At 40.1% G+C, this 21,172-nt stretch overlaps 1 protein-coding gene across 1 annotated transcript in view; it reads right to left on the bottom strand.

Moving 5' to 3' along the window:
• Positions 1–21,172, bottom strand: part of LOC139760933 (teneurin-m-like) — a 395,107-nt gene that overhangs the window by 194,474 nt on the left and 179,461 nt on the right. Inside the window, exon 5 of the mRNA XM_071684709.1 lies at positions 13,261–13,513. Within this exon, the coding sequence (XP_071540810.1) occupies positions 13,261–13,513 (253 nt within the window). The remainder of the gene's footprint in view (positions 1–13,260; positions 13,514–21,172) is intronic.

The raw sequence follows: 21,172 nt of genomic DNA, 5'->3' as shown, positions 1-21,172 counted from the left end.
TTTTTCCCTGCAAAAATCGTCCAAATGCCTCTCTCTTCTCTTTCACTAATACTCTTACTTCTTCATCCCACCACTCACTACCCTTTCTAAACAGCCCACCTCCCACTCTTCTCATGCCACAAGCATCTTTTGCGCAATCCATCACTGATTCCCTAAATACATCCCATTCCTCCCCCACTCCCCTTACTTCCATTGTTCTCACCTTTTTCCATTCTGTACACAGTCTCTCCTGGTACTTCCCCACACAGGTCTCCTTCCCAAGCTCACTTACTCTCACCACCTTCTTCACCCCAACATTCACTCCTCTTTTCTGAAAACCCATACTAATCTTCACCTTAGCCTCCACAAGATAATGATCAGACATCCCTCCAGTTGCACCTCTCAGCACATTAACATCCAAAAGTCTCTCTTTCGCACGCCTGTCAATTAACACGTAATCCAATAACGCTCTCTGGCCATCTCTCCTACTTACATAAGTATACTTATGTATATCTCGCTTTTTAAACCAGGTATTCCCAATCATCAGTCCTTTTTCAGCACATAAATCTACAAGCTCTTCACCATTTCCATTTACAACACTGAACACCCCATGCATACCAATTATTCCCTCAACTGCCACATTACTCACCTTTGCATTCAAATCACCCATCATTAATAAGCCTACCATTTCCTGATGTAAGTTGTCACATTTTATTGGTCCTGTCAACTTACATGGCTTTTATCTATTAGATAAACAGATTACTTTCAGCACACTACAGATCCTAACAAAACAGAAATTGCAAACACAGAAAGGTACAAGCAAAGGCTGTGGGGCAGTGTGTAATAATGAAATATTCTACTTCATTTAAAACCCAATTCAGAATTCTCATATGGCAATGACATTTTCATGAGACTTTGTAAGTCTCTATTGATTTTAAAATTCTAATACTTTGATAGTTTTATGGGGTCTTCATCAGTAGAACATAAAAATCCTACAGAAAATACTCGCAGGTATGTTTGCTTATATCTTGATAAGTGTTTCTGTGATTGGGCATACATGTGTAAGTGTAACTATTGACACATTTGTTAAAAGGAAGGAGTTTGTTCACTGTTTACACAAAGATATAAAATCTTTACTGACGTGAGTCAAAATAGTTTATCTGTAAGATCTGGGAGTGTTCAATTAAACTGCAGAGCTTTTTCTTTTTTCTAATATAGCATCAACCTGATAAAATGATACCCATTTCACAATGACAACTATCTATCACTACTATTACTTAGTAGTTAACTCTGATACTACTTTTACAAAGATTTTTTCACTTCAAAACTGCACTCCATGCAGGAGCAGGGAAATTTTGGACTCCTTTGGAGGGAGGTCCCCAATGAGACTATACTCTGTTCCATCTATTGGCAATGATACAGCATGCTGAGGGTGAATTCACTCATGGTATAACCATTTGTAGACAGAGTATAATAGCACCTATATACTCAATAACTTAATTCCTCTTTCAGAAGCATCTTCTAATCTTTATGAGGCTCCTGCAGTACTTGAGAAACTGGCTATGTTCATTGATCAGTATAACAGGTTATCAGATTGTGATGTGTGTGTGCCTATCTACAAAGGGTTTATGGCAAGTAGGTAGTAAGCACTGCCTTTAGGATGGTTGCCCTGTGGGAATGAGGGGTCTTGGGATATGCTTAAATGGTGTTTGTAGTGTTAGTGATGGGTGATGTGTAAAACATAAACAGGAAAGTGTGATTTGTGTTTGTCTGCAGAGTATGATTTCTGATGGAGGTAATTCTGGTTGTTTGGAGTTTGAGATTGAGTTGGGAGGCCATTTGTTTCATGCTTGTTGGGTTAGTTCAGTGTGTACATGTTTTGTCAGTGTTATATCTATTGGGGGTGAGAGGATCTGTGAGCAGAAGTAACTGAAATGTGAGGCAGGGGTTGGTGGTTAGTTATAGAGAGGTTTGGAAGGGATGGGTCTTGTGCTGTTGCATGGAGTGCTGCACCTACAGATATGCATATTTTTTTCATACTTGTTCCCTGTTTTCCATGTTAGTGGGGCAGAGCCAAGAGTAGACAAAGAAAAGGCACCCATTTGTTTACATCCATTCGCTAACTATCATGTGTAATACACTGAAACTACAGCCCCATAACCACAACCAGGCCCCACAAACCTTTCCCTGTTTCCCCTAGTTGCTTCATATGCCCTTTTTCAGACTATAGACAGCATGTTTTCCATATACATCAAATCACTCCAATCAATCATATTCTATTGATGCCTTTCATCCCCCTGCATGTTCAGGCCCTGAGCACTCAAATTTTTTTCCATTCCATCCTTCCATCTCTAGTTTGGTCTCCCTCTTCTCCTAGTCCCTTCCACTTCTGACATGTACAACATCTTTGCCAACCTCTATGTATGTCCAAACCATTTCAACACACCCTCTTCAGCTCTGTCAATCATATATTCCTTATTACTACACCTTTCTCTTTCCTTATTATTTCTTACTTGATCAACCCTTCTCACACCATGTTGTTCTCAAAGCATTTCATTTCCAACACATCCACCCTCCTCTGTACACTCTTATCTAAAAACCGTGATTCACATCCAAACAATACTGCTGGAACTACTATACTTTTAAACATACCCATTTTTGCCCTACCAGACAGCAACTTCTCTTTCCAGACATTCCTCAGAGCTTCCAGAACCTTCACCCCATCACCCAACCCATGGTGCACCTCTACTTCCATGATACCATTCATTGTCATGTCCACTTCCAGATATCTAATACACCCAACTTTCTCTTAAGTTTTCTCCATCCAAGCTCACAGTGAAACTAACCTGTCTCTCTGCACTGCAAAATCTAATAACTCTGATTTTATCAACATTTATTTTCCTCTTTTCAAACACTCCTAAACCCAATCATCAACTTTAGCAGTTTCATACTCGAATCTGTCATCAGTGACATGTCATAAGTAAACAACTGACTCATTTCCCAGGTCCCCTCACCCCCTATAGACTACATACCTGCCCCCTCTTTCTAAGAGCTTTGCATTTCCATCCCTCACCATCTCATCTATAACAAACTACACAGTCATGGTGACATCTCACACCCCTACCAAGGACCCACCTTCACCTGGAACCACTTATCCTCCTTTTTACTTACACACATGACTCCCTGGAACCACTTATCCTCCTTTTTACTTATTGACACACACATGACATTCTTTTGGAGGATCTACAGCTCATGAAGCCTATTATGTATAGTAAGGGGAGGGGAGTAGAATATGAAGAAGCCCCTGTAGGTATTTGCACTAATATTCAGTTTGAGAATACCAAATTTGTGAATTCATATGGGGTTTGGTAGTGGAAGTTTCCCACGTTCTGATTAAATGGAGTACTGCCAACTTCAGAGAATCAATATCTTTTCTTTCTTCTATTTCTCTCCCTTTCAGAAGAACCAATATGAAAGAGAGTGACTGAATATCACTGTAAAGTCAACAGGTGCAGTAAGTTAGTGAGTAAATGTGCAGCTTGCTAAAAGGCAGTGAAATTTGAATTTCTAATGTGAATGAAATGCAACACTTTGCCAATTAAACATCTACATTCTCCTCATGTTTCTAGAATGATTTACTCTAGTAAGATTCCTTACTGTCATCAGTTTTACTTTTCAGGATAATCTAAGACTTCTAGTACTGCCTAAGCCAGGAATGGCTAGTATGAACTCAGTTATAGGACTATGCCAAAACCATTTAGTCAAAACTAGATCAGCAAAGAGAACACTAGAGATGAAAGCAAAAAAGAGACTAAAGATGAAAACAACAGAATGCAAATGTTTGCGAATGACACGGGAACATTTTAAGGCATGAAATCAGAAAATAACACAAATAGAGGTAGTTTTGAAAATTAAGGATGTTTCATGGATCATAAAGGAAATCCTGAGACTAGAGAGGAACAGAAACACTATTAAGTGGAGGGGATTCAAGATATAGGAAATCTAAGGAAAGATGCTGAAGCCATTAAAAAGCAACTAAAGTCTGATGTGTCTTCCCTGGTTGTACTAGAGGCTGTGAAATCAGAGGAAAGGAATAAAATTCATACACATAATCTACTGACAAAATTGGTCAAGGGATTGCAGGAGCATTACTGGGAGCATTTCAGACAGAGGAAAGGACATAAGCATACAAAAAATCTACTGAATCAATTTTGAAAGCTCTTCAGGTAAAGGATTAATACACACACACACACACACACACACACACACAGACTGATGATAGTAGAGGGAAAAGAAGATTAGAAGGAGCAATTTCAGTAGCAGATCAATATATAGTGAAGAGTTAAGGAGAGGAACATAGGCCCAGGGTTACACAGAGGTACACAGAAAACTTCATAAAATGGTTGAAAGAATAATATGCACTGTAAGAGATGAGTCAATCAAGGAAGTATATGGGGTAGCTGATGGAAGGTTTAGAAAAGTGCTGAGCATACAGGGCTAAGGCTTGCTAGCTAGAAAAGAAATTATAAAGTTAGAGACACAAAAACTGGCATTTCCACACTGAGAGATCTTGCTTAATTCAAAGAGTGTGGCACCAATATTAAAGAGATTAATATAGCAGGAGGTTGATAATGTAAATCACTGATTATTTTTTATGTGAAAGACCATACTCCAGATAAAGAAGAAAGGGAAAAAAATAGGAACTGCTTGTTAAAAGATTGCTGGAGGGTATGGAAATGCCAGAAGCAATTTCTGATAAAGGAAGGGAGAAGATTGGTGGTTATAACTTAAATGTAAGGGGGGCGACCAGTTGTGGTTATGTCTGACCGAGTCATCAAGCCAGGAGCACTTTCAGCTAAGCTATGAATCTTGAAGGCATAGTAGAATTCAGTGGGATGTTCATCAAATGTAAAAAGCCGAGAAAGAGAGAGATAAAAGCAGAGAGCATGGTCAGAAGACAAAAACTGGAGATGCTACACATGGGAAGAGGATGGAGCAGTCCCACTGGAACAGCAGAGAGAACAAGAATGTTTGGAGATGGTAACATCATACTGAAAGTATTGGATTCAGATATTGATGAATTCATAGTTAGTGGCAAAGGCTGGAATTCATATGCCTTATAAGGGAAAGTGAACATGATATTATAGGAATTGTGTTTACTAAGCTTACCAAAGAGATAAGCTCTCATCTGTTCTGCCTAGAGGGGCACATGATAACGAGAAAGGGAAGAAAAGGCAAAGGAGGGGAAGGATTAGGCGATTAGTCCTCTTAATATAGAGAACCTGAGGTTTCAAGGAACAGTGGAAGGTGGGCCATTCAGACAACATACAAATGGGAATAATTAATGTAGGGAAGAAGAGCTTAGTGGTGTTATTACTAAATAATCCTCCAAAGACCTGTAACGAACCAGAACAAATAAATAATGATAATGATAAAGGAACAATCAAGATAGTACATGAAGATGTGAAATACTAATAATGGGGATTTCATTTAAAAAGAGATGGATTGGAGGAACTTGGATTCTCATGGTGATAGGGAGTCATGGCGACACAAGGTTTTTGAGTGTGCACAGGAAAATTTTCTGTACCAGCATGTCACATAGCACAATAAAATGAGAGTGATCACTACACCATCATTGCTAGATATTATCTTCATTCATACTGGTATGGATTTTGAGAACATTATATATGATACACTAGTTGGATGAAATGATCACGTAATGCCCAAGTCTAAAAATATGTGATAAAAAAAGGACATTAAAAGAGCAGAGATGAGACAAGAAATAAAGAGGAGATATAATCGTGGAAACTACACAAGCCTCAATAATTTCTATGGTAACTTAAATTAGGGACTAGAATTCAGTATCGAGGAGCCAGGACTTTGTGGGGAGAGGTTCTGTGAAATGTACAAAGGAGTAGAGGCATGGGCACCTTAGGCTTCAAATACAGAGGGACTGGTATGAAAGAGAAAGGAATGGTTGCATAAAAGATATCATAAAGCAAAGGGCTTCAAGATGTGCAATGGGGATAATATAGATGGCACTGTAGCCAACCAGCATTTGCAAGGTATTAAGAAGGTATTAAGAATATATGGTGTGGGAGGCAAGTTGTTAGAAGCAGTGAAAAGTTTTTATCGAGGATGTAAGGCATATGTACGTGTAGGAAGAGAGGAAAGTGATTGGTTCTCAGTGAATGTAGGTTTGCGGCAGGGGTGTGTGATGTCTCCATGGTTGTTTAATTTGTTTATGGATGGGGTTGTTAGGGAGGTAAATGCAAGAGTTTTGGAAAGAGGGGCAAGTATGAAGTCTGTTGGGGATGAGAGAGCTTGGGAAGTGAGTCAGTTGTTGTTCGCTGATGATACAGCACTGGTGGCTGATTCATGTGAGAAACTGCAGAAGCTGGTGACTGAGTTTGGTAAAGTGTGTGAAAGAAGAAAGTTAAGAGTAAATGTGAATAAGAGCAAGGTTATTAGGTACAGTAGGGTTGAGGGTCAAGTCAATTGGGAGGTAAGTTTGAATGGAGAAAAACTGGAGGAAGTAAAGTGTTTTAGATATCTGGGAGTGGATCTGGCAGCGGATGGAACCATGGAAGCGGAAGTGGATCATAGGGTGGGGGAGGGGGCAAAAATCCTGGGAGCCTTGAAGAATGTGTGGAAGTCGAGAACATTATCTCGGAAAGCAAAAATGGGTATGTTTGAAGGAATAGTGGTTCCAACAATGTTGTATGGTTGCGAGGCGTGGGCTATGGATAGAGTTGTGCGGAGGAGGATGGATGTGCTGGAAATGAGATGTTTGAGGACAATGTGTGGTGTGAGGTGGTTTGATCGAGTAAGTAACGTAAGGGTAAGAGAGATGTGTGGAAATAAAAAGAGCGTGGTTGAGAGAGCAGAAGAGGGTGTTTTGAAATGGTTTGGGCACATGGAGAGAATGAGTGAGGAAAGATTGACCAAGAGGATATATGTGTCGGAGGTGGAGGGAACGAGGAGAAGTGGGAGACCAAATTGGAGGTGGAAAGATGGAGTGAAAAAGATTTTGCGTGATCGGGGCCTGAACATGCAGGAGGGTGAAAGGAGGGCAAGGAATAGAGTGAATTGGGTCGATGTGATATACCGGGGTTGATGTGCTGTCAGTGGATTGAATCAGGGCATGTGAAGCGTCTGGGGTAAACCATGGAAAGCTGTGTAGGTATGTGTATTTGCGTGTGTGGACGTATGTATATACATGTGCATGGGGGTGGGTTGGGCCATTTCTTTCGTCTGTTTCCTTGCGCTACCTCGCAAACGCGGGAGACAGTGACAAAGCAAAAAAAAAAAAAAAAAAGAACACAGAATGAGTATAACAAGATAAGAAAGAAAAGACAAAGAAACTTTGAAAAGAATATTGATGACAAGGCAGGTGATAATATAATACTTTTCTATAAATTGAAAGGGAGTCAGTTGTCAATTAAGGAGAAACTAATCAGGCAAAAGGATTCAGAGGAAAAATTGTAGGAAATGAGTACAAGTTTGAAAATGTTTTTACAGTGGAAGACATTACAACCTCAAAACCAATTGCATGGAATGGGGAGGAGATTTTAGAAATAATTGAGCTATCTAGAAAAGTGAAAAGTTTTTATCGAGTATGTAAGACATATGTACGAGTAGGAAGAGAGGAAAGTGATTGGTTCTCAGTGAATGTTGGTTTACGGCAGGGGTGCATGATGTCTCTATGGTTGTTTGATTTGTTTATGGATGGGGTTGTTAGAAGGTGAATGCAAGACTTTTGGAAAGAGGAGCAAGTATGCAGTCTGTTGTGGATGAGAGAGCTTGGGAAGTGAGTCAGTTGTTGTTCGCTGGTGATACAGTGCTGGTGGCTGATTCGGGTGAGAAACTGCAGAAGCTGGTGACTGAGTTTGGTAAAGTGTGTGAAAGAAGAAAGCTGAGAGTAAATGTGAATAAGAGCAAGGTTATTACGTAGAGTAGGGTTGAGTGACAAGTCAATTAATTGGGAGGTAAGTTTGAATGGAGAAAAACTGGAGGAAGTGAAGTGTTTTAGATACCTGGGAGTGGATTTGGCAGCGGATGGAACCATGGAAGCGGAAGTGAATCATAGGGTGGGGGAGTGGGCGAAAGTTTTGGGAGCGTTGAAAAATGTATGGAAGCCGAGAACGTTATCTTGGAAAGCAAAAATGGGTATGTTTGAAGGAATAGTGGTTCCAACAATGTTATATGGTTGCATGGCATGGGCTATAGGTAGAGTTTTGCGGAGGAGGGTGGATTTGCCGGAAATGAGATGCTTGAGGACAATATGTGGTGTGAGGTCATTTGATCGAGTAAGTAATGAAAGGGTAAGAGAGATGTGTGGTAATAAAAAGAGTGGTTGAGAGAGCAGAAGAGGGTGTTTTGAAATGGTTTGGTCACATGGAGAGAATGAGTGAGGAAAGATTGACAAAGAGGATAAATATGTCAGATGTGGAGGGAACGAGGAGAAGTGGGAGATCAAATTGGAGGTGGAAAGATGGAGTGAAAAAGATTCTGAGTGATCGGGGCCTGAATATGCAGGAGGGTGAAAGGCGTGCAAGGAACAGAGTGAATTGGAATGATGTGGTATACCGGGGTCAACATGCTGTCAATGGATTGAACCAGGGCATGTGAAGCGTCTGGGGTAAACCATGGAAAGTTTTGTGGGGCCTGGATGTGGAAAGGGAGCTTTGGTTTCGGTGCATCAAACATGACAGCTAGAGACTGAGTGTGAACGAATGTGGCCTTTGTTGTCTTTTCCTAGCACTACCTTGCACACATGTGGGGGGAGGGGGTTGTCATTTCATGTGTGGTGGGGTGGCGATGGGAATGAATAAGGGCAGACAGCATGAATTATGTACATATGTATATATGTATATGTCTGTTTGTGTATATATATGTATGTGTTGAGATGTTTAGGTATGTATATGTGCATCTGTGGATGTGCATGTATATACATGTGTATGTGGGTGGGTTGGGCCATTCTTTCATCTGTTTCCTTGCGCTACCTTGCTAACGCGGGAGACAGCGACAAAGTAAAATAGAATAGAAAAGATATTGCCAGAATACTAGAAGGACTTGACCCATACAAGACCCATGGTCCTGATGAAATCTCACTATATGCACTGAAGATGTGTGAAGATGTACTGGATAAACTGCCTGAATTACTGTTCAATATGTCACTGGAGAGTGGCAAAGTGCAAAGGTAATGGAAAAGGGGAAACAGCAAACCTCTATATAAGAAAGGAGGCTGGTCTCACTAATGAGTGTAATGTGTAAGGTTCTGAAAAAGATTATTAAAGAGCAAGTGGATGATTTTCTAAGGAGAAGAAATTTCATAAGTAAAAGACAGCAAGGCTTTAAGAAAAGGAGGTCATATATAACTAACTTCTTAAAGTTCTATGAGAAAGTAAGCTTATCTCTAGACAAAAAGGAGTGCTGGGTGGAATATCTGTATTTGGACTGCCAGGAAGCATTTGAAACTGTACTGCACTGAAGGCTGATTAAGAAGCTGGATTATCAAGCAGAAATAAGGGGAAAACTCCTACTATGGACATATGATTATCTCAGTGGAAGAGAACAGAGGATGCATCTTAGTGGAATCTTTTCTAAATGGGTTGAGGTAATCAGGAGAGTGTCACTGTGCTTGGTCATAAGAACATTCCTCTTTTTGATCTGTATCAATGACTTGCCTGAAGGTATGGAATCCTACCTGAATATGTATGCGGATGATGCAAAGGTCATAAGGGAAGTGAAAAGTGAAGGGTTGCATAAGCTTACAATAGGACCTAGAGAGACTAAATATTGGTGTGAAACATGGGTGATGGAATTCAATCCAAGTAAGAGTAAAGTATTGAGGATGGGACAAAGTGAAAGATGGCCTCAATATGATGATTACTTGGCAGGTAATAAGCTTCAAGATTCTGAGTGTGAAAAGGACTTGACATTGTCTCTAAGCTTTTGCCAGAATCCCATACTGAGAGAGTAGTTAAGGAGACAAACTGTCAGCTGGAAAATACCAGAATAGCTTTCAAGCATATGGATAAAGAAATATTTAGCAAGCTATTCATACCCTACATGAGGCCAAAATTAGAATATGCTTCTCAGCTTTAGTCACTGCACCTAAAGAAGTACAAAGAGTTCATAAAGAAGGTCCAGAGGAGGGCAACAATGATGTTACCAGTGTTAAGAAAGCTCAGCTGCAGTGAAGGCTGGAGGCTTTAAATTTACCTATCTAGGAAGAAAGAAGGCTGACGGCTTACCTGATGTCAACTTTTTATGTTTTTAAGAGATCAACAATGAGGACAGTGAACACCTCTTTGAGAGATGTTGGGACAGAGCAAAAAGAGAACATAACAGGAAATAAAGTAAGAAACTTGTAAATAATGATGTAAAGAAATACTTTTATAGTATAACTGTGGTGTATGGAACAGACTGATTTAGAACATGGTTAATGAAGACAGCATTCATAAATCAAAGAGGTTGTATTCTAACAGAAAATGTTCAAAAGCTGGGACCAAAAGTGTAAAACTCCCTTCCTGTATATTACAAATAGCTAATTACCATATATCAATAACACCTACAAAGCATCTCTATCAACCATAACATATGCTTTCTCCACATCCATTGATGCCACATACAAATCCTTCTATTCCTCTAAGCATTTCTCACACACATCCTTTATAACAAAGAAGATTCACACATCCCCTATCAATCCAAAAACCACACTGTTACTCCCTAGTCTAATGTCCTGTACATTCCTCCACCCGCTTCCATGCAATTACCAGGTACATTTGACAAATTTATACCTCAGAAAACTAAAAATTCATGTTTGTTGCCCTTGATTTTATCCAATGGCACTATACATGCATTTCCCAATCATCATGCACCTTGCCATGATCCATACATATAATGAAAATCTTACCTAACCAATCAACAACACAGTCACCCCTTTCTTAAGAAATTCAAAAACAATACCACCACTCAAGTTACCTTGATGCCTCTCATCTTATGCATGGCTTTCACCACCTCCTCTCTGATCAACAAGTCACTTTCCAAGACTCTCTAACCTTACATATCTCCCTGAACCAAACACCCTATAACTGCCACCCTATCATCAAATACGTTAAATGATCCTTCAAAATACTCACTCCATCTCCTCTTCACCTCATCACTGCCTGTTCCTACATCCCCACTTATCCCTTTCACCTCTGTTCCCATTTGTTCTTTTGTTTTACACTCTATTAATTTCCTTCCAAAACATCTAGCTCTTCCTAAAGTTTGCTGATACTCAATCATCTCAATTCGCATTTGCCCTCATTTTCAGCCCCTATGCTATTCTTTTGATACCCTGCTGCTTTCTCTTGTACATTCCCAATCATTCATTCTCCTTCCCTGTAAATACCACTCATACACTTTTTTCTTCTTTTTCACCAGCAACTGTACTTCATCATCCTACTACTCACTACCCTACCCATCATCTTCAACATGCCACACACTTCTCTTGCACATACCAGCACTGCTTCCATAAATATCTCCCATTCCTCACACACTTCCTTAGCTTTGTTAAATCTCACCTTTTGCCTTTCTACACTCAATCTCTCTCAGTATTTCTTAACACACGTTCCTTTTCTAAGCTCACCAACTTTCACCATCCTCTTCTCGTTCACATCACTTAATTTTTTGCAAAAACCTCTACAAATCTTCACCCCTTCCATAAGCCACGAGAAATCTTCACCCTTGCCCCTTTTAGACATCTCACCAGTTGCCCCTCTCAACACATCTAAGAGTCTCTCATTTGTATGCTTTTCAATAAGTGTGTAATCCAGTAGTACCCACTGACCATCTTTCTTATTCACCCATGAATACTTATATGTCCTTCTTTCTAAACCACGTATTTCCAGTCACTAGTCCTTTTTCAGCACTCAACTCCACAAGCTGTTCATTATTCTTATCAACAGTACCAGATATTAATATTAGAAACACAGACGGATTCAATGATATTACAGGTAGCATAATCCGATGAAGGGTATAATGTGACTGGGTTGTTAAGGTCTAAAGGGTAATAATTTTCTTACCAATTCTATTGCTAGTAATGTTATTGCCAAGCACTAATGGAAATTATTTCAGAGATCAAGAACAGCAACAGGAAGGTAGGTCTGTGGTAAGGGTGTCATATACATGGATGGTGCAACAAAACCTTAGTAAATATAATGAAGATGGGACAAAGTTGATGAAGCTTTTATATGAATATAATCATGCACAAAAGAAATTGTAAGAATCTGTGTGACAGAGAGACTTGAGGTTTAACAATATATGTAACCTGTCACCAAAGCCCCACCTCAAAAGACAAACTGCTTGCTATATTAAAAATGAATCTTAGTACACAGATAAGGAAATGTTGAATAAAGTATCTATAATGTGTATGTGAATTAAATTAGAATTTACAGAAAAGCAAAAAACTAAAGGAGAATGTCCATGACCAGAAGAAAGTACAAAGAATGAAATGAAACAGTCGAATTATAGGGAGAGGTTATAGGCCATAAACTTGGCCGTCATAGAAAAAAAAAAAGAGTAAGGGGAAATTTGATCATAATATTCAAATTTCTAAACCAGTCTGACAAAGTCATTAGCAGGCATTTTTTTTGTAAGATACAAAGATAAAACAGCAGATGGTTGTATCAAAAAACTACGCAAGAAACTTGATAGCATAGTCACGAAATGGTATTTTTTTGTATCTGAGTAGTAGATGAATGGAATAAGCTAAGTTGTACATAGCAGAGAAATATCAAGAGATGGGGTTCCACAATTTTTAAACATCCTCCTTACACTCTATAAATGGTTAGTTATGAACAGGTAATAACACTCATATCTAAATCAACAAACTCACCTTTCAAAATTCTTTATTTGAAAATGCTTATCTCATTCCATCCCACTTTTTCTTTAATATGATTACCTTATGCTAACATACTCACTCCAGAAGCATAGACAGTTGTATAATAATGCACTCATTTTTCTGCAACAACTTTTACCATGCTCTAAATAGTGATATACTGACAACATAGCCAAACAATCAGTTTATATTAAAATGTTCACATCAAACCAAAACACTTATGCTGTACTACACATGCCCATTGTATAGCAACATATGCATGTGCCAGCACACTCACTTTAACATCAACACAACTACTGTAAGTAAAAATACAGAATTGATCTATGTGGTTACTGTATACCATAAAACTCATACTAGTACACAGAGTAACATAAAAAAAATATATCACTCACTTTAGTCTGGCAACAGTAATGACAGTGCCATCAGGCTTGACGCGGCGGATAAGGTTGAAATCCCCAACATACAAAGACCCATCAGGGGCAGCAGCAAGGCAAGTTGGAGCAAGAAGTGGAGAAAGGTTTGCTCTTCCCTCACACCTCTCACCACAGTTAACCTCTCTCTGTTCTCCAGTGCCAAGTAGAGTTGTGACTAGGCGTCGCTGACCAGCCAGATAAATGTTCTGACCATCACCTTTCTGTAGGATGCCTTTGGAAGAAAAAGGTTTTCAAACGTGAGTGTGTATAATAAACTAATTGTAATTAACCCTTTTCCTTTGACATCCCCAACATCCAAGGTATCCTCTGTGTGTGAAATATTCTCAAATATTCTAAAGAAGTTAGAATCGACAGAACAGAATTCTCATAAAGAAATGATATAGAACTGAAGTGTGTGAGATGCTGTTAATCAGTGTTATGTATACATTGACTTATACTGTTCCACTGCCATGTATATATATATATATATATATATATTTAATTTTTTTTTTTTTTTTTTACTTTGTCGCTGTCTCCTGCGTTTGCGAGGTAGCGCAAGGAAACAGACGAAAGAAATGGCCCAACCCCCCCCCCATACACATGTACATACACACGTCCACACACGCAAATATACATACCTACACAGCTTTCCATGGTTTACCCCAGACGCTTCACATGCCTTGCTTCAATCCACTGACAGCACGTCAACCCCTGTATACCACATGACTCCAATTCACTCTATTCTTTGCCCTCCTTTCACCCTCCTGCATGTTCAGGCCCCGATCACACAAAATCTTTTTCACTCCATCTTTCCACCTCCAATTTGGTCTCCCTCTTCTCCTCGTTCCCTCCACCTCCGACACATATATCCTCTTGGTCAATCTTTCCTCACTCATTCTCTCCATGTGCCCAAACCATTTCAAAACACCCTCTTCTGCTCTCTCAACCACGCTCTTTTTATTTCCACACATCTCTCTTACCCTTACGTTACTTACTCGATCAAACCACCTCACACAACACATTGTCCTCAAACATCTCATTTCCAGCACATCCATCCTCCTGCGCACAACTCTATCCATAGCCCAAGCCTCGCAACTATACAACATTGTTGGAACCACTATTCCTTCAAACATACCCATTTTTGCTTTCCGAGATAATGTTCTCGACTTCCACACATTCTTCAAGGCTCCCAGGATTTTCGCCCCCTCCCCCACCCTATGATCCACTTCCGCTTCCATGGTTCCATCCGCTGCCAGATCCACTCCCAGATATCTAAAACACTTTACTTCCTCCAGTTTTTCTCCATTCAAACTTACCTCCCAATTGACTTGACCCTCAACCCTACTGTACCTAATAACCTTGCTCTTATTCACATTTACTCTTAACTTTCTTCTTTCACACACTTTACCAAACTCAGTCACCAGCTTCTGCAGTTTCTCACATGAATCAGCCACCAGCGCTGTATCATCAGTGAACAACAACTGACTCACTTCCCAAGCTCTCTCAACCCCAACAGACTTCATACTTGCCCCTCTTTCCAAAACTCTTGCATTCACCTCCCTAACAACCCCATCCATAAACAAATTAAACAACCATGGAGACATCACACACCCCTGCCGCAAACCTACATTCACTGAGAACCAATCACTTTCCTCTCTTCCTACACGTACACATGCCTTACATCCTCGATAAAAACTTTTCACTGCTTCTAACAACTTGCCTCCCACACCATATATTATTAAAACCTTCCACAGAGCATCTCTATCAACTCTATCATATGCCTTCTCCAGATCCATAAATGCTACATACAAATCCATTTGCTTTTCTAAGTATTTCTCACATGCATTCTTCAAAGCAAACACCTGATCCACACATCCTCTACCACTTCTGAAACCACACTGCTCTTCCCCAATCTGATGTTCTGTACATGCCTTCACCCTCTCAATCAATACCCTCCCATATAATTTACCAGGAATACTCAACAAACTTATACCTCTGTAATTTGAGCACTCACTCTTATCCCCTTTGCCTTTGTACAATGGCACTATGCACACATTCCGCCAATCCTCAGGCACCTCACCATGAGTCATACATACATTAAATAACCTTACCAACCAGTCAATAATACAGTCACCCCCTTTTTTAATAAATTCCACTGCAATACCATCCAAACCTGCTGCCTTGCCGGCTTTCATCTTCCGCAAAGCTTTTACTACCTCTTCTCTGTTTACCAAATCATTTTCCCTAACCCTCTCACTTTGCACACCACCTCGACCAAAACACCCTATATCTGCCACTCTATCATCAAACACATTCAACAAACCTTCAAAATACTCACTCCATCTCCTTCTCACATCACCACTACTTGTTATCACCTCCCCATTTGCGCCCTTCACTGAAGTTCCCATTTGCTCCCTTGTCGTACGCACTTTATTTACCTCCTTCCAGAACATCTTTTTATTCTCCCTAAAATTTAATGATACTCTCTCACCCCAACTCTCATTTGCCCTCTTTTTCACCTCTTGCACCATTCTCTTGACCTCCTGTCTCTTTCTTTTAAACATCTCCCACTCAATTGCATTTTTTCCCTGCAAAAATTGTCCAAATGCCTCTCTCTTCTCTTTCACTAATAATCTTACTTCTTCATCCCACCACTCACTACCCTTTCTAATCAACCCACCTCCCACTCTTCTCATGCCACAAGCATCTTTTGCGCAATCCATCACTGATTCCCTAAATACATCCCATTCCTCCCCCACTCCCCTTACTTCCATTGTTCTCACCTTTTTCCATTCTGTACTCAGTCTCTCCTGGTACTTCCTCACACAAGTCTCCTTCCCAAGCTCACTTACTCTCACCACCCTCTTCACCCCAACATTCACTCTTCTTTTCTGAAAACCCATACAAATCTTCACCTTAGCCTCCACAAGATAATGATCAGACATCCCTCCAGTTGCACCTCTCGGCACATTAACATCCAAAAGTCTCTCTTTCGCGCGCCTGTCAATTAACACGTAATCCAATAACGCTCTCTGGCCATCTCTCCTACTTACATATGTATACTTATGTATATCTCGCTTTTTAAACCAGGTATTCCCAATCAGCAGTCCTTTTTCAGTACATAAATCTACAAGCTCTTCACCATTTCCATTTACAACACTGAACACCCCATGTATACCAATTATTCCCTCAACTGCCACATTTCTCACCTTTGCATTCAAATCACCCATCACTATAACCCGGTCTCGTGCATCAAAACCACTAACACACTCATTCAGCTGCTCCCAAAACACTTGCCTCTCATGATCTTTCTTCTCATGCCCAGGTGCATATGCACCAATAATCACCCATCTCTCTCCATCAACTTTCAGTTCTACCCATACTAATCGAGAATTTACTTTCTTACATTCTATCACATACTCCCACAACTCCTGTTTCAGGAGTACTGCTACTCCTTCCCTTGCTCTTGTCCTCTCACTAACCCCTGACTTTACTCCCAAGACATTCCCAAACCACTCTTCCCCTTTACCCTTGAGCTTCGTTTCACTAAGAGCCAAAACATCCAGGTTCCTTTCCTCAAACATACTACCTATCTCTCCTTTTTCAAATCTTGGTTACATCCACACACATTTAGACACCCCAGTCTGAGCCTTCGAGGAGGATGAGCACTCCCCGCGTGACTCCTTCTTCTGTTATCCCTTTTAGAAAGTTAAAATACAAGGAGGGGAGGATTTCTGACCCCCCGCTCCCGTCCCCTCTAGTCGCCTTCTACGACACGCAAGGAATGCGTGGGAAGTATTCTTTCACCCCCATCCCCAGGGATAATATATATATATATATATATATATATATATATATATATATATATATATATATATATATATATATATATATACATATGAAAAATGTAAGAAACAATTTAGAAAACTGAAACTTCTAGCTTGAAATGAAATGAAAAAAATGAATGTCACATAATGGTTCAACCTCTGGCTATGGAAAAGGGAAATGTATAATTTATTTACACAAACGTCAATAGCAGTTCTCATCAATTCAACCACTGTATCAATAAGCTTCAACAATGTCTAAGCTACATTTTTTCCAATTTCACTATTTTCTTGTCAAAGCACCATGTATGAAAACTATCATCACTCCAGCAACACACAACTATAAAACATTTACTTCCCCTTTAAAAAAGTTCTGGGGAAGTCTGTCTCGATACACTGTGGGACACTCTATACCACCTGGCGAGGTTTGTGTTGCAATGGTTCTTGATTCACAAACGTAGTAGCATCACTTTGACTATATCACTCCTGGATCTTCAGGCAATCTCCTGCAATGCTTCCATCACATCATTAAGAAAAATCATCGTATCCCCTTCAGGTGGAGCCACAATAACCACAGCCATACAATTAGTGTTCAAATTCAGTGCAAATATATATATATATATATATATATATATATATATATATATATATATATATATATATATATATATATATATATACAGAGGTATAAGTTTGTTGAGTATTCCTGGTAAATTATATGGGAGGGTATTAATTGAGAGGGTGAAGGCATGTACAGAGCATCAGATTGGGGAAGAGCAGTGTGGTTTCAGAAGTGGTAGAGGATGTGTGGATCAGGTGTTTGCTTTGAAGAATGTATGTGAGAAATACTTAGAAAAGCAAATGGATTTGTATGTAGCATTTATGGATCTGGAGAAGGCATATGATAGAGTTGATAGAGATGCTCTGTGGAAGGTATTAAGAATATATGGTGTGGGAGGAAAGTTGTTAGAAGCAGTACGTGTAGGAAGAGAGGAAAGTGATTGGTTCTCAGTGAATGTAGGTTTGCGGCAGGGGTGTGTGATGTCTCCATGGTTGTTTAATTTGTTTATGGATGGGGTTGTTAGGGAGGTAAATGCAAGAGTTTTGGAAAGAGGGGCAAGTATGAAGTCTGTTGGGGATGAGAGAGCTTGGGAAGTGAGTCAGTTGTTGTTCGCTGATGACACAGCGCTGGTGGCTGATTCATGTGTGAAACTGCAGAAGCTAGTGACTGAGTTTGGTAAAGTGTGTGGAAGAAGAAAGTTAAGAGTAAATGTGAATAAGAGCAAGGTTATTAGGTACAGTAGGGTTGAGGGTCAAGTCAATTGGGAGGTGAGTTTGAATGGAGAAAAACTGGAGGAAGTGAAGTGTTTTAGATATCTGGGAGTGGATCTGGCAGCGGATGGAACCATGGAAGCGGAAGTAGATCATAGGGTGGGGGAGGGGGCGAAAATTCTGAGGGCCTTGAAGAATGTGTGGAAGTCGAGAACATTATCTCGGAAAGCAAAAATGGGTATGTTTGAAGGAATAGTGGTTCCAACAATGTTGTATGGTTGCGAGGCGTGGGCTATGGATAGAGTTGTGCGCAGGAGGATGGATGTGCTGGAAATGAGATGTTTGAGGACAATGTGTGGTGTGAGGTGGTTTGATCGAGTGAGTAACGTAAGGGTAAGAGAGATGTGTGGAAATAAAAAAAGCGTGGTTGAGAGAGCAGAAGAGGGTGTTTTGAAGTGGTTTGGGCACATGGAGAGTATGAGTGAGGAAAGATTGGCCAAGAGGATATATGTGTCGGAGGTGGAGGGAACAAGGAGAAGAGGGAGACCAAATTGGAGGTGGAAAGATGGAGTGAAAAAGATTTTGTGTGATCGGGGCCTGAACATGCAGGAGGGTGAAAGAAGGGCAAGGAATAGAGTGAATTGGAGCGATGTGGTATACCGGGGCTGACGTGTTGTCAGTGGATTGAATCAAGGCATGTAAAGCGTCTGGGGTAAACCATGGAAAGCTGTGTAGGTATGTATATTTGCGTGTGTGGATGTATGTATATACATGTGTATGGGGGGAGGTTGGGCCATTTCTTTCGTCTGTTTCCTTGCGCTACCTCGCAAACGCGGGAGACAGCGACAAAGTATAAAAAAAAAAAAATATATATATATATATATATATATATATATATATATATATATATATATGTATATATATATATTCTATTTTTATTGATTTATTTATTTTGCTTTGTTGCTGTCCCCCGCGTTAGCGAGGTAGCACATGGAAACAGACGAAAGAATGGCCCAACCCACCCACATCCACATGTATATATATACATATCCACACACGCAAATATACATACCTATACATCTCAACGTATACATATATATCCACACAAAGACATATACATATATACACATGTACATGATTCATACTGTCTGCTTTTATTCATTCCCATCGCCACATCTCCACATATGAAATAACGACCGCCTCCCCCCTCATGTGTGCGAGGTAGCACTAAGAAAAGACAACAAAGGCCCTATTCGTTCACACTCAGTCTCTAGCTGTCATGTAATAATGAACCGAAACCACAGCTCTGACACATATATCACCACCTCTGACACATATATCCTCTTGGTCAATCTTTCCTCACTCATTCTCTCCATGTGACCAAACCATTTCAAAACACCCTCTTCTGCTCTCTCGACCACACTCTTTTTATTAACACACATCTCTCTTACCCTATCATTACTTACTCGATCAAACCACCTCACACCACATATTGTCCTCAAACATCTCATTTCCAGCACATTCAGCCTCCTCCGCACAACTCCATCCATAGCCCACGCCTCGCAACCATACAACACTGTTGGAACCACTATTCCTTCAAACATACCCATTTTTGCTTTCCGAGATGATGTTCTTGACTTCCAAACATTCTTCAAGGCTTCCAGAATTTTCGCCCCCTCCCCCACCCTATGATTCACTTCCACTTCCATGGTTCCATCCACTGCCAAATCCACTCCCAGATACCTAAAACACTTCACTTCCTCCAGTTTTTCTCCATTCAACCTTACCTCCCAATTGACTTGACCCTCAACCCTACTGTACCTAATAACCTTGCTCTTATTCACATTTACTCTCAACTTTCTTCTTTCACACACTTTACCAAACTCAGTCACCTGCTTCTGCAGTTTCTCACATGAGTCAGCCACTAGTGCTGTACCATCAGCGAACAACATCTGACTCACTTCCCAAGCTCTCTCATCCACAACAGACTGCATACTTGCCCCTCTTTCCAAAACTCTTGCATACACCTCCCTAACAACCCCATCCATAAACAAATTAAACAACCACGGAGACATCACACATCCCTGGCGCAAACCTACATTCACTGAAAACCAATCACTTTCCTCTCTTCCTACATGTACACATGCCTTACATCCTCGATAAAAACTTTTCACTGCTTCTAACAACTTGACTCCCACACCATATATTCTTAATACCTTCCACAGAGCATCTCTATCAACTCTATCGTATGCCTTCTCCAGATCCATAAATGCTATATACAAATCCATTTGCTTTTCTAAGTATTTCTCACATATATTCTTCAAAGCAAACACCTGATCCACACATCCTCTACCAATTCTGAAACCACACTGCTCTTCCCCAATCTGATGCTCTGTACATGCCTTCACCCTCTCAATCAATACCCTCCCATATAATTTACCCACATACACATGTATATACATACACATCCACACATGCACATATACATATCTATACATCTCAACGTATACATATATATACACACACAGACATATACATATATCCACATGTACAGAATTCATACTGTCTGCCCTTATTCATTCCCATCGCCAACCTCCACACATGAAATAACAACCCTCTCCCCCTGCATGTGCGTGAGGTAGCGCTAGAAAAAGACAACAAAGGCCACATTCGTTCACACTCAGTCTCTAGCTGTCATGTATAATGCACTGAAACCACAGCTCCCTTTCCACATCCAGGCCCCACAGAACTTTCCATGGTTTACCCCAGACTCTTCACATATCAAAACATATCAA

This window comes from Panulirus ornatus, chromosome 38 (assembly GCF_036320965.1).
Source record: "Panulirus ornatus isolate Po-2019 chromosome 38, ASM3632096v1, whole genome shotgun sequence".
Lineage (NCBI taxonomy): Eukaryota > Metazoa > Arthropoda > Malacostraca > Decapoda > Palinuridae > Panulirus > Panulirus ornatus.
The sequence above is the reverse complement of the archived record's forward strand: the minus strand, read 5'-3'. Positions and strand labels throughout refer to the sequence as shown.